Below are 23,741 nucleotides of genomic sequence, written 5' to 3' on the forward strand. Positions count from 1 at the left end.
TTAATTTATATGACATCATTGTATATACAGGATGCCTTGTTGGGAAAGTAACATACTTTATTTGTAAAAAGAAGACACTTGGGCGAAATAGGCCTTACTTCATTTAAAACAAAGATACTGAGTGTTTTATCTATTTTGTCAACTGCTTATTTGGTTTCTAACTTTTTGATCACACTGTATTTTTTCTTTATATTTGGCACAAAAATATTTTTTAAGGTATCTAATCGATAAATTTATTGTGACAGCCACGCCCTGTATTCCTTAACCATGTGTCGACTGTGTTTAGTGTATCATATTACCTACACAAGTGCATTGGTTTGTTTTGGTAGCAAGTTGCAGAGCGACAGTCCGGCGCCAGTAATAATTACATAGCAGTTTCACGGATAAACATATTGAAAGATTTGTTGTATTTTCTTTGTATTTCATAAAAGGCAGAAAACAGTATTTTGAAAATTGTTTTTATTGATTAATAACAATTATCTTATAGATGGCATCATATGAAAAAAAGCGAGAACGACTTTCTCTCTTTAGCCTTAAGTAATCCAACTTTGGACATAGGCCTCCCCCAAACCAATTCATTGTTTTCTATTTTGCGCCACTTGCTTCCAGTTATGTCCTCCGATCTTCTTAATAACATCAGCCTATCTCATTTGTGGTCTGCCTCTGCTTCTCTTTCCTAACCATCTACGGCTCCATTGCCCAAATGCAACTTAATTTTAATTAATACCATTACTTAACCTAAATAAGTAAAATGTGTTAGTAAAAAAACATATCAGTGTTTTTTATTGTGTGCAATAAACAATTTATTTGAAATATTTGTCTTTAATTAATTAATAAATAACACCCCGACGCCCAAACTATGTATTAAGGAGTTCCCTAGAAAGAAGAATATCAATAAATAAATAATAAAGAGTCCACAAAAAATACAAAACTTTAATCATCGAAGTAACTTAAAAAAACCAACAAAAATTATAGAAAAATCACTATTATCAAAACTCAAGTGAGGGGTATAGAAGCAACACCAGCAATCTCCATATTTTCCCCAAATTGAGGTATTGTGTAGCAAAACCCCCTAATATCTTGTGCATATTTAACACTTTTCGGTTCAACCAATGTTTCCCACAGATGGGCAAAAAACTTATCCTTGTTGATTTCGGTGTGTAGCTCTTATAGCCGCAGATATAGACGATTTGCATTCATAAGCGTGGCATACGGGTTCTCTAGAATGCCTGTGGACGATGGTTTGTTACTATGTTTGTTACGATGGTGAAGATAAACTTAGACGAATTTTAGAGAGCGATTTTTTTGAAAGTGACAGTGAGTCAGAAAATTCGTTGAACGATTACAATTTTGAAAAATCCAGTGATGGCACTAGTGAAGATAGTTATCTGGAAACTGCAAATGTTGCTAATAAGAACACTTTTAAAAGAAAAACTGCCGGCATTTGTGACCAGTTTTCGAAAAAAATTAAAATATACCATCTACATCTACAGGGAGAGTGCAACAAGTAAGTAACAAAACTAATTCTCAAACTGACGGCACCTGACTGATCAGTCAGAAAATGATGAAAATATATAAATCCGAAATTGATTTTGAAGAATCCGCATTAGATTTGTCAGAAAATGCAATAATTTGGAAAGGTACTGATAGTAATAAGTTAAATCAATTTAAATTTGATGACGAAATTATGAATTTTAGAAATGTTGATCATATGAAAGATAAATTACCTATTGACTACTATTTGCTGTTTCTGGAACCTGTTTTAAATTTACTTGTTGCTGAAACTAACCGATACTTTAAACAAGCTTTGATCGACGGAATTTTGAATGACACCATATCAAAGAATGGTATGATTCCTAAATGGATTCCTACGACACCAGAGGAAGTGAAAGTATTTTTTGGCCTGATAATATGGATTAGACTAAATAAAAAACCAAGGTTTCGAGATTATTGGAGTACAAATAGGTGTTATAGAAACGAAATTTGTGCTAGTTGTGGTATTAGTCGTAATAGATTTGACGCTCTGATGCATTTCTTACATGTTGCCAATAACGAAGCTCCTCCTGAAAATGATAAGCTATATAAAATTAGTCTAGCACTTGAAATTCTAAACAAACAATTTCAAAAAGTATGTATTCCATATGGGCGGGCATGTTTTCGACGTTGAAGTACCTGAGGGTCTTAAAAGTACCCTTGTTTTGGACGCTGCCGGAAAGATTATCGCAGGTACCAGATATTAGATATAATTAGGGTTTAATAATGGTCATTGAAATTTACTTAGTTATTAGTTTGTCAGAGAATAGTGAAAAGTGAACATGGAAATTTCAACGTTAGTAAGTAATCGTGGTAAAATTTTGGTTCAAAGTGAACAGTTTTACTTTTTCTCAAGATAAAGTACTAAAATCGGAAGAAACGTATTGGAGGTGCGTAAAACGGTCGTGTAAAGCGAAGATATTCACGAAAGGGCCAGAAAAGTTAGTGATCCGAAGTAATCTAGAACATAATCACGAGTGTGATATCAAGACGCTTAATAGACAGATTGTGCGTAGCAGTGCCAAAAGGAAGGCTAAGGATAATTTGACCAAAAGGCCGTCCAAAATCATACATAGTGCGTTGAAAGAAAATGTACATTGCTTGAGCCACATGTCTGTTAAAGACGTTAATTTAATACGAAATCAAATATACAGTGAACGGCGAATGGCTCAACCGAAACTGCCCAAAAGTAAAAAAGAAACTATTGCTGCGGTAAGTATTATGAATATCAAAACACGTAAAGACGAGAATTTTATATTTACGGTTGAACTAAGTTCTAACATTATCATCTCGTGTAACACTAACATGCGTTTTCTGTGCGGCAGTGAAACGATTTATTTGGACGGTACATTTAGTTACTGTGCTCAATATTTCAAGCAATTTTTTACCATACATGTATTTATCAATGGACATTATATACCATTGTGTTATTGTTTACTTCCCGACAAATCGGAACAAACCTATATAAAACTATTTAATGTTTTGAAACGCAAATGTGAAGTAATTGGTATAAAATTCAATTCAAAAATCATTTTCTCCGATTTTGAAATTGCTATCCACAATGCTGCGCGTTTTAAATTTCCAAATATACACATTAAAGGGTGCGAATTTCATCTTATGTAAGCTTCTTCTTCTTCTCGTGCCACTCCTAGCGGAGATTGGAAATCATCATGGCCACTGCGACTTTGTTAGCAGCGCGCCTAAAAAGTTCAATCGAACTACACCCGAACCATTCACGTAGATTACGAAGCCATTATGTAAGCTTGGTATCGTAATATCGGTGGTTGTGGCTTAATTCGGGAATATAAATTGGCAGACAGTAAAATATCTAAATGGCTGAAATATATTTTTGGGCTGCCATTCTTACCTCCCTTAGAAGTCGAAGAATCTTTCATATATAATTTTATGGCTATTCAACCAAAGGATTCAAAAATTGAAAAGTTTTCCGACTACTTATTGGACAACTACATTGGCGACCACGCAACATTTCCGTCGGAGATGTGGGCTGCGATGAGTGAGAGTTTACAATTAACAACTAATGCTTGTGAATCGTTCCAGCCGCGTTTTAATGATAATTTTTACCATGGTTATCCAAATATTTTCCATTTTATTGATGTTTTAAAAAATTTTCAAACTGAAACTTACATTAAAATTAATAGTGTCTGTAATAATGAAAGTAATAGACTTAAAGATCCAAAGAGTAAAAAAAAATTATGTTCGTTAGAAATAGGATACATGAGTATCAAACTAACTGTATCAATCGATTCCATTTCGTAAAATGTATGTCGTATTTATTTTAAAGTGACAAATAAACCTTATCAAGCTTAATCTCTAGAATTTTATTACCTGACTTTCCATTTACATTTCAATTACACCCAGCGTCCAAATCATGTATGCAGAAACAGGTAATTTTATTTTTCAGTGTCGAATTTTAAATTTAGCGTCCAAATCATGCACACCCTTCCATATGTACTATCTGTACCTATCAACAAGAGTGTATCTATTGATGTGGTTATGGAGTTGATGACAAAATTGTTAAATGATTGACGAAATCTTGCCATAGATAACTATTATACCAGTGTTACATTGGCTCACGAGCTAAATAAAAACAAAACATTTGTAATTGGGACACTGCGAGGAAAGAGAAAGGTAAATCCTCAACAAATTTTTAAAAGCAAATTACAAAAAGGTGTAATCTGTTCCGGAAATGATAGATCTTGTAACCAAAATAGGTATAGTCAAAAAACCTTCCAGTATTATCGAATATAATTCAATAAAATCATATGTAATCATATGATTATGCTTCAACGGTGCGTAAGGGTGTCAAGTGGTATCGAAAAGTTTTACTAGAAATGCTTACAAACACGACAGTAGTAAACACTCAATGTATTTATCAACATATTACAGGAAAACGTATTAGCATCATACAGTATCGTGAAGATTTGGTACAATCACTGGTAAAAAAAATAAATGTAGAAACACGTGTAAATTAACCTCAACAAAGGTGAGTTTTTCCTTATAATTTCCATTTAATTTACTGTTACCATACATTTCCTATATTTTGAATTGAGTTTTATTTGAGTTGAACTAGTACTAAGATGAATTCCGAAATTAACAGATTAATAAGGGAAAGGGGCATATTAAAAGGTCAACTGTCTAAGCAGAGTAAGTTTTTCGAGAGTCTTTCGGCGAATTTAGACGATAGAACCGCCAAAGAATTAGAAGTAAGGTTAGACAAAGTCGAAGGTTTATACGCAGAATTTAATATTAAACAAGAAGCAATAGAATGAACTGAGATGGCAGAAACTGGATTACAAGAGCACGAGGACGAGAGGGAATTCTTTGAAAAATTATACTTTGCACTAATAAGTAATATGAAGTCAAAACTGGATAACTTTTATACTAGCAATAGTGCAGTCTCTTCAGGTTATAATTTATGCGATACTAAAATTCAACAAAATCGCTCGAGAGCTGTCGATTGGCCCGCGATAAAATTGCCAAAATTCAGTGGCAGTTTTCAACAATGGATAGAGTTCAGAGATTCCTTTAAAGCCTTAGTTGACGATAACAGTACATTGTCTAATATTCAAAAATTTTATTATTTACGATCATGTCTCAGTGATGAAGCATTAGGGCTTATAGAATCAATTTCAGTTTCCGAGAATAATTATATAATAGCCTGGGATTTGTTAAAAGATGGGTATGATCAAACGAGTTTATTAATCCATAGTCATATAAAAGAATTATTTGAATATCCTGTTATACAAAAAGAAAGTCATGTAAGTTTGAGCTCATTTTATGATAGCTTCACTAAGAATTTGCGAGCATTGCAAGTTTTAGGAGAGAATGTAAACATGTGGGGTAGTTTATTAATGTATTTGTTTACTAAAAAGTTAGATAAATATACTCGTCGAGAATGGGAACTATTTAGAATTGAGGGCGATTTGCCGACAATGATTGATTTTAATAAATTCTTAAAACAAAGATGTGAATTATTAGAGAAGCTTGAAGTTTCGAATGTAGTTCATGATAATACAAAAGAAAAAGTTCAATTTAAAGGTTTTAATAACAAATTCAATAACAATAAAAGGAATGCATATGTAAGTACTTATCAAGCGGGATCAGGTGTGGTAACTTATTTTTGTAAAGGAAAACATACTATTTTTCGATGTGAAAACTTATCCCCAGCTATGCGGTTACCTGAGATTCGTAAATAAAATCTATGTAAGAATTGTTTGAGACCAGGACATGACATTATGAGTTGTAGGCATTCAGGTTGTAATGCTTGCGGAGGTCGACATAACAGTCTTCTACATGTCGATAGTTCTAGGGATACTAGGGCATCTAGCGATAATACAAGGGAAAATAATAATCATAAACAATCTAGCGATAATTGTAGAACTATTAACAATGACAATCGAACATAACAAGGGTACATGTGAAAATCATAACAATACACAAGTAGAAAGTAGTCATACTTGTTTTAGCGAGAAAATTATGACATCACAAGCGCTTCTGTCAACAGCCTTGACTTGAGATTTTGTGAAAAATTAAATATAAGTATGAAGTCGGTTAATTTTAAAATAATAGGAGTAGGGCAAGCGATATCCAAGTTAAATAATCGAGTGAAGCTAAATATATCTTCTTGTACAAGCGATTTTAATTCAATTATTGATTGTTTAGTGTTAGAAAATATTACCGACAAGCTACCTACCACCTAATTTAATAAAAACATTTTAAAAATACCAAAGGATATTAAATTGGCTGACCATTCTTACAATATAGCGAGAGAAATTGATCTGTTAATAGGATCATCTGTATTCAGGGACATATTACAATTGGACAGGATTCAATTAGAAGATAGGAAAATTGTTCTACAAGAGACAAAATTAGGTTGGATCTTGGGCGGCGTGATAAGCTCAACGTCTAGCCAGGTAGAAAAGCATGCTAGTAATTTTTCCAGCGAGTTGAACCAGGAGCAGGCTATTGATAAAATATTGTTGAAATTCTGGGAGATAGAAGATGTTCATTCTAGTGTTAACACGATTCTTTCAGAAGAAGAGCAATATTGCGAAACTTATTTTAAAAATTCATTCAAGCGATCAGCGGACAATCAATTCATTGTATCGATTCCATTTAAGGAAAATTTAACAAATCTAGGTGATTTACATAAGAGTGCTTTAGAAAGATATTTTTCACAAGAAAGTAGGCTCTTAAAAAATCCCGAGCTAAAACGCGATTATGATATGTTTATGCAAGATACTTACAATCGGGACATATGAGTGCGATTGATGAAGAAGGAGAGCAACAATTAGCTTACTATATGCCTCATCATGCAGTTGTTCGCGAAACAAGTAAAACTACACGTGTTCGAGTAGTATTTGATGCTTCAATGAAATCGGAATCCGGTCTGTCTCGTAATGAGGTTCAATGTGTAAGACCGACCTTGCAAGATGATCTGTTTTCAATAGTTCTCCGGTTTCGAAAGTATCAATTTGTTATGACTGCAGACATATCAAAGATGTATCGAATGATTTACGTATCTCCCGAACAACGTAAACTACAGAGAATATTTTGGAGACAAAACGCAGCCGATGACTTAAAATGTTATCAGCTGAACACAGTGACGTACGGTACGGCTTCAGCTCCTTATTTAGCTGTACGTTGTCTAACACAATTAGCAAGTGAACATAAAAAGGGTAATCCTAAAGCGAGTGAATCGATAAAAAGGTCTTTCTATATGGATGATTATCTAGAAGGAGCAGATAGTGAGCATGAATTCCTGACTTTACAAGCACAAGTGACATCCATTTTAGCGAGTGCAGGATTTCAACTCAGAAATGGCTATGTAACAAAAGACGATTATTGACAAAATTCCAAGTAGATACAAGCTTGAAATCAAGTGTCTTAAATATAAACAATGGAGAGACGAATAAGACATTAGGGATATTATGGGACTCTGAATATGATTCCATAAAATATTCCTTGCCAGTATTTAAAACTTACCAAGCTATCACGAAACGCGTTATATTGTCGTTAAGAGATAGTTAATGTATGGTTGAATTTCAAGGACGACTTAATGACTTCTTATCTTACCATACCCAGAATGGTCACAGTGTCTACGTATGTATCTGTGGAATTGCATGGATTTGGCGATATTAGCCAAAAGGCTTATGGTTGTTGTATATATATTAGGTGTAAAGTTCAATCAGGCAAATACACCAGTAAAATCAGAGTAGCACCAGTTAAAACGTTATTAACTATACCGCGATTAGAGCTATGTGCTTCGTTGCTATTAGCACAGCTGACATAGAGAACAATAGAGGATTTACAAATTAAGTTTGATAAGTGCTATTTTTATTCGGATTCACAGATAGCATTATCATGGATAAAAGGCCTAGCTAGTAAGTGAAAATTATTTGTAGCAAATCGTGTAAATGAAATTCAACAACTAACAGATGTAAGTGATTGGTATTATGTAGCGACTGATCAAAATCCCGCGGATCTCGTCTCTAGGGGTATGAGCGTTGATCAGATACTTATGCCAAATTTGTGGTGGAATGGTCTTAGTTGGCTAACTACCAATTATCTAAAAGAATTTATATCTAGTAAAATTCGAAATTTTGAAGGCTTATCAGAGCAAAAGGCTACTGCTCATCACTCAATATTAATTGATAATTTTAATTTGTTCACACGTTTTTCAAATTTGAATAAACTTATTCAAGTAACAGCGTATATTGCGAGATTTATATTCAATTGTCAATTAGGGCTAAAGGTGAAAGATTTATGCGATAAGGAAAAAAGAGTGGAATTATTTACTAGTAATGAATTAAGAGACGCACTCGACATATTAGTAACCTTGGCACAAAAGGAGTCTTTTCCTGAAGACTTTAACAGATTAAGTAAGGGTTTAAGATTGAAACGCAATAGTACCTTATTATCTTTGAACCCATTTTTAGAGAATGGTATTATCCGAGTGGGTGGCCGGTTGCAGAAGTCAACCTACGAATACGATAAAAAATATCCAATAATTTTGTCACCTAAACACTTTGTACTAACACGCTTAATTTTTTAATTTGCAAGGGAATTGTCAGGATATGTATCTCATGCATTAGAGCAAAACCTATACCTGGTAATTACATTATGGGAGAATTACCAGCTACACGAATAACACAATATTTACCTTTCATTAATATAAGAACGGATTTCGCTGGTCCGTTTTTTTTAAAAGATCGATTGACTAGAGGTTCTAAATTAATAAAAAGCTATGTATGTATATTTGTATGTTTGTCTACAAAGGCTGTGCACCTAGAGGTTACATCTGATCTAACCACTGCTTGTTTTCTAGCTGCTTTTAGACGATTTGTGAGCAGACGTGGAAAACCAAGTAAGGTTTATTCAGATATGTAGGTGCAAAAAAGGAACTACAAAGTCTTAATAACTTTCTCAAAAATTAAGCGATATCGGAAGAATTCAATAGTTGCTTCACCGAGCAAGGAATAGATTGGCATTTCATACCTTCCAGAGCGCCAAATCTCGGAGGGATCTGGGAAGCCGGGGTTAAGAGTTTTAAATTTCATTTTAAGAGGGTTGTGGGAGAAGAATTTAAATCTAGAAGAATTTCAGACATTACTGGTCCAAGTCGAATCAATTCTTAATTCACGTCCTTTATGCCCTATAACATCCTCTCCTGATCAGTTAAATTCTTTGACTCGTGCTCACCTCCTTCTGGGAAGAAGTTTAGTTTCGCTGCCAGACAGAGATGTCAGTCAGATACCAGAAAATCGTCTCAAGCGTTTCGAGCGATTACAAAAAATTCTCCAGCATTTTTGGAGAAGATGGAAGAGAGAATATCTTGCTGAACTACAAATCAGAAGCAAGTGGAAACAACATTCCGAGAGAACCATCCAACCAGGAGATATTGTCCTAGTGATAGATGAACAGACTCCAACCCTAAGTTGGCCAATGGCTAAGATCGAACAAGTTCATCCAGGAACTGATGGAGTAGTGCGAGTGGTAACAATCCGCATAAACAATAAAATGTTTAAACGACCCGTATCAAAACTTGGTATATTACCGACTGAAGCACAGGACATAGTTGAAAGTGTTAACACGTTTCAAGGCGGCCGGTATGTTACGGAGAATTAAAACAATAAGTGCAGTTGCGGTGAGAGTGGGTGCAGTTGTCCACATCTTTAGTTGAGAAGTGACAGCAGATGAAAACAGAAGAAGACCATGAAGTTAGAAACAGATTTAATTTTGAGCGTAAAAATAATTTTTGTAATTAGATTTTTGTAAGTTTCTTTTAATAAAAATAAAGTCTACTAGTGTATCAGTTTTACGCAAGCGAGTTATCAAAACAAGCGATTTACCCCAACACCTTTTAATATATTTTTCTAGGACGCTTTTTCAGTTTTTTCCTGACGATGAAAATAAATATTTTCGAAAGCTCGAAAATTAGTTCAAAGAGCATACTTATTTCACCGCGGTGTATCCCAATATACATATATATATATATATATATATATATATATATATATATATATAGTAATCTAGCGTGCCAATAGTCTGGTTTAATTATAATTAAATTATAAATAAGATGTAATTATTAAGTCATTGATATGTGCAGTGAGTGACATTATCATGCTGTAAGCACAAGCCATAGATACTAGATATGCAATTATAGACTGTGTAGTTAACCGTTTATAGATAGAACGGTTCTCATCACCCATAATATGCTAAATTGAAGTTGTATAACGAACCACCGTGGAGAGATACAAGTGTCTAATAAATAGGTCTTAAACTAAAGTTTCTAGCCTAAGATATTGTGCTGTAATTTAATTCTGATTAATGGGTAAGGGTACACTTTAATTAAGTATTCATGCAATGCAGTAATCTTCGAAATAATTGATTTTTGTTAAATTTAACATATTAAATAATTTAACGATTAAAAAGAAAATGTTAAATATTGTAAAATAGGTTTTCAAAATTACTGTGATTTTAAGCTTTAAACAATAAGGACTTTTACTGCCATGCGTACGATATATGGACACAGGCAATTTTAGTTCTCTGCCATGTGTACATACAGGGTGTTTTAAAAAGGTATTTCATAAATTAAATCACGCATTCTGGGGACAAAAATAAATTGATTGAATCCCACTTACCGTAGTACAAAAGTGTACACAAAAAAAGTTACATCCGTTTGAAGTTACAAAATAAAAACTGTTTTTTTTTGCATTATCTTCTAAACTACTTGACATTCTGTAATAAAACCGGACACGTTACTTTCGTGTTCTGAAAGCATTTTTCATACAAAAAAAAACAACAAAATCTAAGAAACATTTTGGAGAAACAGAAACATTTTGAGGGGTGTGTGCAGCCCCAAATCTCCCCAAACTTTTGAGTACGTTCAAATCAAATGAATTTGTGGTATCATTAGTTTTATACATTATTTTTAAAACTAGTTTTTTCCTAGTTGGCCATAAAATTACAATTAGTTTCTACGGATACAATAATTACAAACAGTTCCATCAATAATAGTTAATAATTTTAAGATAACTATCGGGTATATCGTAGGTGAATGTCAAGAAAATAGTGCAGCAGCCGCAAGGCGTTATGCAGTAAAATACCCCAGTCGAAATACACCCGATAGACGATTATTTCTGACTATTGATCGTCGTTTACGGGAAACGGGTACATTCCAACCGCAAGTTGCTGGTAATAGTGGTCGTCCAATAATGGATGCAACTGATGAAGACATTTTAGAAAACATTAAAGAAGTCCCTGGAACAAGTACAAGGGTAATAGCTGCTCAACTAAATGTTCCTTACGTAAAGGCGTTTGAAGAATCAGCTTCTTAAACCCTATAACTTAACAACGCAACGGTTCAAGAGTTATCGGTTGAATATTATTCTAAAAGGATTTGATTTTGTGATTGGTTGTTAATGCAAAACACTCGAAATGTTAATTTTATTAGAAATATTTTGTTTACCGACGAGGCTACCTTCAGTAGAAATGGAATAATAAACCATCATAACAAGTACATTTGGGCCGACGAAAATCCTCACGCCAAGAAAACGACTCATCGCCAAAGGACTTTTAATGTTTGGGCAGGAATTGTGGATAACAATGTAATAGGCCCAGTACTTCTTCTTAACAATTTAAATGGTTATAGTTATTTGCAGTTCTTGGCAGATTATTTACAAGAGTATTTGGAAGAAGTGAATATTGCAATAAGGCAAAATATGTTCACCGCATTACAGTAATGAGCTCAGGGAATAATTTTGCAGGCAGTATCGTGGTTGGTGGATTGGAAGGGTTCGTGACGCACCTATTTCTTGGCCACTTAGAAGTCCAGTCCATGGACTTTTGCTTTTGAGGGTTTATGAAAGAGAAAGTGTATTCTGTAACAATGGAGGACGAACAACAATTGAGAATCAGAATAATTGAAGCCGCAAATCAATTTCGTCAGAAAAATATGATATTTCAGCGCATTCGTTTTTCCTTATTAAAACGATACCGAATATGTATTGAAGAAAATGGGGGACATTTTGAACGTTTATTGTAATATCATATTTATAGAGGTTATAGACATTGTTTGTACTTGTTAATTCATTTAAGCCATTTATTTAGTTGCACGTAATTTTTTAAAGGTTAATGAAAAGGGCCGTAACTCAATAAAAACTGTTTTTAAAAAAAGTGATAGGTGGCAAGAAAATTTTAAAAATAATGTGTTAAACTAATGATGCCACAAAATTCATTTGATTTGAACGTACTCAAAAGTTTGGGGGGATTTAGGGCTGCACACCCCCCCTTAAAATGTTTCTGTTCTCTTAGATTTTGTTGTTTCTTTTGAATGTTTTCAGAACAAGAAAGTAACGTATCCATTTTTATTACAAAATGTCAAGTAGTTTAGGAGATAATGCAAAAAACAATTTTTATTTTGTAACTTCAAAGTGCTGTAACTTTTTTTGTGTACACTTTTGTACTAAGGTAAGTTGGATACAATCAATTTATTTTTGTCCCCGGAATGCATGATTTAATTAATGACATACATTTTTGAAACACCCTGTATAATGAACACACGTTTTGTCAGCGGTTGAGCCATGTATCCGTGACTGGTACATAATATCTGTAATAATAATACATAATACAGTGGATTTAAATGGGAATATCATTGAGTCTGGCGTCGACCTATAACATTTAAAAATATCCTGGGATTTTTTTTAATTTTTAAAGTTTTAAGAAATAATAAAATATATCGCACCCCTGCGAGAAAAGTGACACAAACCAAAAATACTGAAGTTGAGATAAATCAACTTAAAGATTGCTGTAAAACTTATCCTCATATTTTAAAAGGTTTTTGCTCAAAACAGTTATATTGGTTAATTATGTTATATTGTATAGCATTATTGTATGCACATGTAGGTCTACTTTTGTGGAATTTGCGTCATTATCAGGTAGATATAGGTAGGGTCTTTGAGTTATGTCACTTTTCTTGCTTTATTTGTTTATTTTTTTTGTTAAGATCCTGTACTGTTAGTTACTTTATAACACCAAACCATTGTATATTTTAACTGACTGTAACATAATACGACTATCAGACCTTATATACCTGGAAAAACTACAGCTTAAGGAAGATTAAAAAATAAAACACGTCGAAAATTATTGATTTATTAGAAAAATACAAAACGCAAAATTAACACAATTTAATAAAGAATAACTAATAAGATACAACTAAAGTCATCAATACAATTACAACTAAACATAGAACTAAAGTAATTAATGCAATTAAAGTAATTAACGCAACGTCGAAAATTGATTTATTAGAAAAATACAAAACGCAAAAATGAATACAATTTAATAAAGAACAACTAATAAGATACAACAAACTAAAGTAATTAATGCAATTTAAGAAAACAGATTCATATATGGGCTTATACAATGTAGGAATGCTTTTCGCTGAGATAAGTGATTCAATTTGAGCTTTCTTTAGATCAGAAATTTGCATTTTTTTCTTATACGCTGCAACGCATTCCGGTGTAGAGTTCTGCATGCTTCTTCTGTTATGATTGACGTTGATCTGCGCAAATTATTTTTGCTGGTATGTAGTTTTTACAAAAATAATGCCTGGGTTATTCTTCTGCACTTTAAGTATTTTTATGTCACTTGTTCGGATCAGTTCATTGTCCGATAATTTATTATAGTTTGAACCTATTTGCTGAGACAGTGTCTTCAAATCCATAAAGTACTGGTAACCTAATTCTGTTACTTTATACGGATTTCCCTTTTTTTTTGCAGACTGAATTAATCTGACGTAATCAGTGGGAATATAGATGGGACCTGATTTAAGTGCTCGCTTAATCTGCTTTTCTATGACAGAATGAACATTATCTCCTTCATTTTGCGTGTGACCTGCAATTAGAATTTTATGTGTAATAGATTTAATATTATATTTTTGTACAGCGTATAGGTACATTCCCATTATAAACTTGTTCTTTTGCTGACCACAGCAATTGTCTGAATAAAGTATGATTTCAAGATTATTGTTGTTGGTGGCGTTGGCTTTTTCTTCTAGGTATTTCAGAATGCAAGAACCTATCTCTATTGCTCCTCGAGCACCTTCACCTTCATGCCAAAAAAACACTGTACATTATCTGACTGCAGTTCAGTGACAGTTAAATTGTAGCTATTAATTTTGCTTTTATAATAAAATTTTGATGAATTCCCTCTTGGTGAAGGCAGAACTGCTTGAAGGTCGTAGGTAGCAACTATAATGTTTCCTTCGCTTAGTACTGCTCTTTTTTTATCTTCCTCTTTCTCTGCTCTGGATAGAACTTTTTCCCTTAAATGTGTATCATATTTCTGATTTAATACCACTTTTTCGTCTTCTGTGGCATTGTTGTAAGACTTGCAAAGATCACACATATCTTTTTTCGGGGTGAAAAATGAAATATTAAAGTTGTTGTTGAAAATTCGTGAATACATTGTGATATTTACATAAGGAACGTTTTTTTGAATACATTCATTTTTATAGTCGCAGTGTAAGTCAATACAATTATTATAGTAGCTGTTAATAATAGAAAATTTGGATGAAATATAAACCGCACAACTTCAAAATCGTATTAAAATAATCTGCATAAAAAGAGACCTTACTGTATATAATAATAATATAAAAAAGTGATTTAACACCTAATTAGTTTAATATTACTAATTATGACCGTATAGAAAATTACATTAAACTTATCTTATTCACGAAAAGTGACACAACTCAAAAGTGACGATTTTCTTGATTGGTTTAGGAACACCTTCCAGTACTAACGCTGAAGTGACACTGTTCTTGCTGTAGCGAATGACGAACTAGCCTTCAATAAAAGTGACACAACTGCCCTCACGTGGACAAATTTATAGTTAGAGATGTGACGGTTTTCGTGAACGTTGGGACATTTCATTGATACGTTTTCATGGCATAACCCCAAAATTCCCAATTTTTGACTTGTGTCATTTTTCTTGCCGGCATGCGATATATTAACTTCTTTTTTATTTTTATGATAGTACAGCATATTATATAATCAAAAGTAACATAGACTGTAGTATTTTTAACAAGAAAATGTAAATGAAAACTAAGTACTGGGAGTCAGTTTTGTTCTACATGTATTAGTTATTTTTTTGTGAAAACATGGTTGGCAAAGAAACATTCTAAACACATAAAAGGGCTGTCTTCACATCCGTTGCATGTTACTCGTTTTGTTTTTTGTTTACAGCATAAATTCGACCATGTAGTTCAGAGTTTTTTTTGTAACAAATCGTGCATCTGCCTCTTTTATTCAAAGCATTTTGGGTAAATTCATGTTTGGTTTGAACTTGTACAGGAAGGGGTAGATTACTGCATTGAAGAAGTTGCATGCACACATTTTCTTTAAATTTTGTAACTGACATTTTGCTTTGGTTGATGTTATTAAAAATAATTAGAGCATTCACCAGTGAAGTACCAGTAATCATCTCAAATGCCACTTTTCTGTACCATTTGATAGACTTTCGTAAGCAGTTTAAGTAAACTGTCTTTTGATCTGACATGTCCACAAACGCTTTTGCGTTAGTTTACTCGACAACACTAATTAACGCCCTTAAACAGCTTTATGAAGGATCAACGTCGGGAATAAAAATTGGAAATAGACTTTCAAAAAAATTTCCTGTAAACAAGGGACTCCGGCAGGGGTGTTGCATATCCCCCACATTGTTTAAAATCTACGTGGCGAAAGCACTGTATTAGTGGAAGAGAAAATGCAGAGGAATGGGCATTGACCTGGGAGAAACTTGCCTATATACCCTACAGTTTGCAGACGATCAAGTCCTTATAGCCAACGATAAAGAAGACCTGACATATATGGCCAGAAAACTACAGGAAGAATACAAAAAGTGGGGTTTAGAACCCAATACACAAAAAACAAAATATCTCCCAATAGGCGCAGAACTATCCAACATTCAGATGGACACAACCGATGAAATTGCATTCTGCACAGAATATACCTACCTAGGAATTAATTTCGACACCACAGGCACAGACAATAGGGAAATTAGAAAACGAATAACCCAGGCCCGTAGAACAATTGGATGCCTTAACGGAGTTCTTTGGAGTTCAGAAATTGGTAAAAGACGAAAATACAATATATATGAATCTCTCATAAAAATCAGCTTAACCTACGGTACAGAGACATGGAGACTAACAGAAAGCAATAAAAGAAAACTCGAAGCAACAGAAATGGATATATTTAGACGATCACTTTGAATATCTAGGGCAGACAGAATTAGAAACGATGAAATAAGGAATAGGATGGGGGTAGATGGATCACTGGCAACAGACATAGAAAGGAAACAACTTACATGGTATGGCCATGTTCAAAGAATGCCAGAAACAAGACTACCAAAAATCGCCATAAAATGGATACCACCAAATCGTAAGAAACGAGGAAGACCAAAAAGAACATGGAAGGAGCTAATAACAAAGGCAATGAGCTCCCGAGCCTTGACCGAAGAACAATGGAATGATAGAAATTCGTGGAAATTAGGCATCGGACAACGACGCAAGACGTTTTGAAACCGATATATATATATATATATATATATATATATATATATATTATATATATATATATATATATATATTTATATATATATATATATATACATATATATATATATATATACATATATATATATATATATATACATATATATATATATATATATATATATATATATATATATATATATATATATATATATATATTGTTATGATGTGTTTTTTGTTTGAATGATGAGCAATGAGTATTTTTAATAATATGATATATAGGGTTTTTATCGCGGTTCTCAAAGAATTAGCTTGTAAGTACTTTTTTAAATTATCTTTATTATAACTATTATGAAACACACATATATATCTAACCTAGCCAATGTAAATTTAAAATAAACTATCTTTAAATTGATGTTCTTATAAAACTAATTAAATTCTATAGACAATGTTAAATTTAAACAAACTATCTTCAAAATTTAAATTGTTATAACACTAACTAAATTATATTAACAAAATTTTGTATCTTTCTTTCACTGAATGCCTAAATGAACTGTTTTCCACTATATAAATTCTAATCACCACTGAATGTCTTCGTACTTCAGTTATCCTTGTTTTTTGTGAAATTACTTTTTCCAATTATCAGCTTCTACCAATTTAAGATATAGTTTTCTTCACCAGCATTTATACACCACCAGCAAACACCATTTATATTTATTCTTCTTTTCAATATACCAATATCCAATTATTATAAGTTGATTTATACTAATCTCCAACCATAATATAATTTAATTTCTTCCAATATACTTTTTTTAATCTTCAATAATTATTTGTGTATAATTATAAATGTGCATTAAATTATATGCATAATTTTTAATCTTCATTTAACTCACTATCTTAAACAATTGGACTATCTCCAACTAACTTTCATATTTCTTATTAAACTGCTTGACTGACTTACTAAAACTGTGAACAATTGATTTCACTAACTAATTGTGTATATCTTCTACTAACTTTCATAATAAAACTTGACTTCTGACTAAAAACTGCCAAAACTGCCATCTTGAATCCAAATCACGGGTATTTATATCTTTTTGGACATTCGAGAATCATCTAGTAAGAGATCATGTTCCAATTTGTTCCATTAACTACTTGTCTGAATTTTCTGGAACAAACCATTTCGCAAACATGGCCAACTCCGGAGATCCAGAGAATTCCATTCTTTTCTATTAATAATTTTGTTGACATTTAGGCTTTTCAGATCAGAATAAACATTCAAATTAGTAACTAACACTCTAATTTAATAAAATACACATTTCAAACAATATAACCCCACTTATATTCGTAATTATGATTCTTAATTTGACACTTGGAGTATGTATAGTTGGTTGCCTAGGCACATGGCTCACTTAAATCTATTTACAACATTAAAATTACTAAAATACAACTTTTTACAATTATTATATGCTAATTTATTAAAAATGCCCTCACATAAATATATTTTTATTAAATTCTCTAGTATATAACTTATTTAAAACAACCAAATATCTAATATTATGTAGTATATAACTTATAAATTATTTTCTATAAACCCTAATTGTCACAATACCCCAAAAATAATATTTAAAATAAATAATTTACTTATTATTTTTTTAAATATTAATTTTCCCATACCTTATTAAATTTAATAAATCAATTTTTTTTTTTTTTATTTAAAATGTGTTAAATACATCCCTGTTCGCTGTCTATGTCAAAACAGAGGACAACGGAGTACAGTTCGGCTATTCTATGGTCAAACTGTCATGTCAAATGGAGCAATGGATGCGATATCAGAGAATAAAATATAACCTTAACCAAAAATATAATAGATATGGTGTTCTGTTTATTTATAGACTAAATCTAGGAATTATTTCCATTTAAAATAACTTCATCAATATAAATTGGTAAGTTTTTCCACTTTATTACATTAGAAAGACATTTTTATAGCAATTATAGTATCTAACCCCAAATTATGATTTTTAGGGTACCAAACAATTTCCATATGTACAAAATTCAACAAGTATGATGTCAAATTTATTCACAACAAAGAAATCTACCATCTATCTATGAAATGGATCTATCAGTAAGTTATTAGTGTTATTATATTTGTGTTAAAGGTATAGAAATCATTATTCAATCTCTTCATGATATTGAAAAATGTCGTTGATATGAAATATGCCTCTTAGTCTGTTCTCTGCATCTATTAACACATAACTATTTAGTCCATTCTGATTTTCAATTGTATATGGACCTTCAAACATTGGTTGTAATTTCTTACAACGGTTTTCTTTAACATTACTTTTTCTAAGTGAACGAATTAACACTAGGTGTCCTTTTTGAAATGTGATTGGTTTTTTTATATTTCGATTTTGTCTTCTGATATATTTTTCAGCTTTCCTCCTAATTCGGTTATTCACTTTCTGCATTACTTGTTCTAACATATCCTGATTATATTCACTAATCCACTTTCTGTTTCCTATATGGCCAAACATTAAATATTCTGGTACTTCCTCTGTATTCAAATTATCTGTATTATTTAAAAAATACTCTACTTGTGGTTTATGTTGCTGCCAAGTTTCGTGTTGATTTTGGCACAGTATCCTTAAATATTTTATAACTTCTTTAATATACCTTTCTGCAGGATTTGCCTGAGGATGTCTGATACTTGTAAAATGAATGTTGATTCCCTTTTTCTCACAAAATGTCCGAAATTTTTGGTTGTTAAAATATGTAGCATTATCTATTATGCAATTTCTAAATGGTCCTATTTCTTCGAAAAATTGATTAATATATAATTTTAATGTTTTAACATTTGTTCTAGAGCAGTGATATAGTTTAATAAATTTTGTATATAAATCAACTATCACTAGTATATGCTTTTTTTCTGTTGGACTGAGAACTAAATTTGAAATAAAATCCATGGAAACTGTATTTAGTTTTTCATATACAACATTAGATTTATATGTGTTCTGGTTTTTGAAATTCTTTTCTTTGTTTAGTTGACATATTGGGCATTGGGTAGTAATTTCTTTTGCTATACTTATGTCATTCTTTGCAAAATAATTGTCCCTAAATAGCATCCATAGCTTTCTTGAACCAATATGCATATAATTATTATGTAAATTTTTCAATATTTTCTTTGCTAAAGTTCTAGTTATTACATATACTTCTATGCCATTTATTATTTTATAATATACTCCATCTTTCCTAAGGACTTTTTGTTTTTCACTCAAATTGATCTGATCTCTTATAATTTCTTCTTTAGAATATAATCCAGTACTTTCTACTAATTGATTTAATCCAATTTTTATTGTTCGCTGCCCTTTTTGTGATGTATTTTCTAACCTTGATAAAGCATCTGCCACTATATTGGATTTTCCAGAAATGTATTTGATTTCAAAGCAGTATTCACTAAGTATTAGACTCCACCGATGTATTCTACTGTTTCCATATTTGTTATTTAATATAGACGTTAAAGCTTGGTGATCTGTTTCTATTGTAAATTCATTACCCAACAAATAAAATCTTAATTTTGTGACACAGTGTATTATACTTGCTAGTTCTAATTCTGAAACTGAGTAACCCTTTTCATGTGGCTTTGTAATTCTTGAAATGAATTGTATTGGGTATTCGACCCCATCATGTATTTGTAATAATACCCCTGATAATCTCTCTATTGATGCATCTGTTCTTAATATGAATGGCTGTGTGTAGTCAGGATAGTATATTTTCAAATTTGACAGAAAAATGTTTTTAATTTCTTGGAATGCTAGTTCTCTTCTCTGATCCCATCTCCATTTTACACCTTTTCTCAGTAGTTCAAGTAATGGAATTTCTTTTATACTTAGATCTGGTATCATCCTTTTATAATAATTAATTATTCCAATAAATCCTCTTAAAGTTCTTAAATTGTGTGGTGTTTTATATTCCTGAATGACTTGTGTCCGTTCTGGATCCATTTCGATTCCCTTAGTGTTAAGTTTATAACCTAGATATATGACTTCTTTTTGAAAAAATGTACATTTTTCTTGATTTATTTTTAGTCCAACTTTGTCTAATCTATTTATTATAATTTTTAGGTGTTTCTCATGATCTTCAGCCGTTTTAGAAAAAATTAATATATCATCAATGTAGTGAATTACAAAATGTTCATATTGATCCAAAATATCATGAAGACATCTACATAGAGCACTGCAAGATGATTGAAGTCCAAATGGTACTACTTTGAATTGACTCCATCTATCTGAAATCCTGTATACTGTCTACTTTTTCTTTCTAGAGGTATTAACCAGAAACTATGCTGTAAATCGATTTTAGTGAAAAATGACATTCCTGTAACTCTTCCTAATATTCCATCTATACTCATTGGTGCTTCAAATTGCTTTTCAGTAATCTTGTTAATATTCCTTGCATCCAAACATAACCTGATTTCACCTGATCTTTTTCGTACTACTACTATGGGGTTAATAAAACGTGTGTCTGCCTTCTCAATGATCCCATCTTCTAACATATTATTAATTGTTTTGTTTACTTCTTCTCTGTATTTATATGGTATTGGGTATGATTTTGTTTTAAAATCTTTTTCTTCTTTAACTTTTATACTATGGATATAATTTTGTGCAATTCTATTTTCTTTATTGACAAGTCCCTTGTGTTGCTGCAATATGGAAACGACTATTGATTCATATTCTTCAGGGCAATTAACTTTTATCACATCTTCTTCTTTACAAATAAAATTATTCTTCATTATGTACTCATTATTCCTTTCTTCCAATTTTACGCACTCCGCCTCGTAGGCATCCATCTGCTTAAAATTTCCATTCCTTAAATATTCACTACAATAATTATTCTTTACATTCTTTTGGGACATTTCCCTATCATCAAAATACATTTCTTCTTCATAAACATCATTATTTTCTTTTAATAATATCCTATCAACTCTTATTCCTTCTTCCACCTCATCTTTCTGCATAAATTTAATTATTTGCCCTTCCAAAGTTACCATTTTTTCTTCAAAATCTATCTTTACTTTCTTCTTTTCCAATTCATCATTTCCCATTAATATATCAACACATAAATCCTTGACAATAAATCCTTGCATATTAATTTCTTTATTAAGAATATTAATTTTAAAATTGGCTAGTTTATCAATTTCACCCAACTTCTTATTATTTGCACCAATAATTTTAATTTTTGGAATCTTTATTATATCTGATAGTTTTAATGTATTAAAAATAAAATTCTCCGAGACTAAAGTACTTTCTGAACCAGTATCTATCATAATTTTAATCATTTTATTTTTGGCCAAAGCATTTATATAAATTAAATTAATAGAGTCATTAATTTTATCCTCATCTAAAGAAATAAATTCAGAAGGTTTTTCATAATAGCAATGGCCTAACTTGTAATTCAGAAAGTTTACTGCACAAAATTTTGATTATTAGAATTGTCAGATTGTATCTGACCACTTGGATCTGATGTACTATGTCTTTCCCTACTATGACTTCTACTCACATTTTCTTGCCTTGTACGATTTCGTTCCCTGTCTTCGCAGCTCCTATTCCTTCGAACACAATTTATCTGTCTGTTATAATTAGGTCGTTCTGTATTTTTTCTATTATTAAAATCTTGTCTATTATTATTAGTACTGTTATTAAAATGTTGTCTATTATAATTAGTATTATTATTAAAATTTTGTCTATTATAACTAGTATTATTATTAAAGTTCTGTCTATTTGGATTAGTGTTAGTATTATTAAAATTTTGTAAATTATCACCATACCTAGTATTATTGTTATATGATTGTTTATATTGTTGATTATCATTTTTATTATATTGAAAGTTATTGTTGTTTTTTCTGTTGTTATTATTACTTGTCATATTGCCTCTTTGTATTCTTTGAATAAAATTAATAAAACTATCTATTGTCTGAATATTTTGTACAGTTACGGTTTGCACAACATCAGCATCAAAATGTCTAGATACATTTAAGACTGTTTCATCCTCTCTAAGTGGTGGTTCTAAATATTTTGCAACTGTTATCAATTTCAATGCATAATCTACCATATTTGATTTTAAATTTTGATTATACTTTCCAAAATATAGAATTTCTCTAAACTTTGCTTGCTCTAATTCACCCCAATAATAATTTAAAAATTTATTTTCAAATGTTTGAAAGTTATCTAAATCATTTTCAATACTAGCAAACCAAGTTGCTGCATTGTCATTTAATGTCATTCTAATATAATCTTTAATATCATTAATATTATTCACAAATCTTAATTTATGTTTTAAACTATTTATGTATACTCTAGGATGCAAATTTTTTATATTACCAGAGAATTTAATCCCAGTCCCATTTGTTAAATTTAAGTAAGGTCTCCCTATGTCTCTCATTTGTGAAATATCATCTATTCTCTGTTCCACATTTCTTATTTGATTACAATTTATTTGGATATTTTGTTGTATATCGTCTAATTTTTCTTCTGTGTTTCTCCTGTCTTCGTTAATTTTTACTTCTAAGTTACATTTCTGTAACTCTATTTTCTGTTCTATATCTATCTTATTATCTTGAATAATCCTCTTTACTTCTGTTCTCTCATTGTCTATCCGTTTCTTGTAGTCATTCCGTATACTTTTTATTTCATTTGCTACTTTTTTCTCTGCTGCTTCAAGTTTTTTATCCATTTGTTTTTCTATTTGCTTTACAATTTTATTATTATTATCTTCTATTTTCTTTTCTAATTTTCTATAATTCTCTTCCAATTTCTGTTCCATTTTTTTCATGTCCTCTTTGACTTCTTTTGAATTCTCTTCCATTTTTTTCGTATTCTCTTCCATTTTCTGTTCTATTTTTTTTATGTCTTCTTTGACTTCTTTTGAATTCTCTTCCATTTTTTTCGTATTCTCTTCCATTTTTTTCGTATTCTCTTCCATTGTCTTGTTCATCTGCATCATTAATGACATCAAAGCTGCCATATTGACATTTTCCTCTCTTTCTGGATTCATTTCTGCAGTATCTTGTGGAACTTGAACTAAACTCTCCTCTTGTATAGGTTGTGTTTCTACTTCCACATCTTCTTCATTCTTTTTGCTTCTT

The 23,741-nt window shown here is 31.4% G+C and overlaps 1 protein-coding gene across 1 annotated transcript; it reads left to right on the top strand.

Moving 5' to 3' along the window:
- The first annotated feature begins 6,811 nt into the window (after window positions 1–6,811).
- On the top strand, window positions 6,812–7,402 carry LOC140442199 (uncharacterized). Its single transcript, XM_072533277.1, has one exon. It carries the CDS (start codon window positions 6,812–6,814, stop codon window positions 7,400–7,402), a length of 591 nt encoding a protein of 196 aa, XP_072389378.1.
- Window positions 7,403–23,741: the final 16,339 nt, after the last annotated feature.

The sequence above is a fragment of the Diabrotica undecimpunctata genome, chromosome 5 (genome assembly GCF_040954645.1).
Source record: "Diabrotica undecimpunctata isolate CICGRU chromosome 5, icDiaUnde3, whole genome shotgun sequence".
Classification (NCBI taxonomy): Eukaryota; Metazoa; Arthropoda; class Insecta; order Coleoptera; family Chrysomelidae; genus Diabrotica; species Diabrotica undecimpunctata.

Excerpts from the sequence above, each read along its gene's own strand:
- LOC140442199 (XM_072533277.1), top strand. The coding sequence starts at position 6,812 with ATGAGTGCGATTGATGAAGAAGGAGAGCAACAATTAGCTTACTATATG.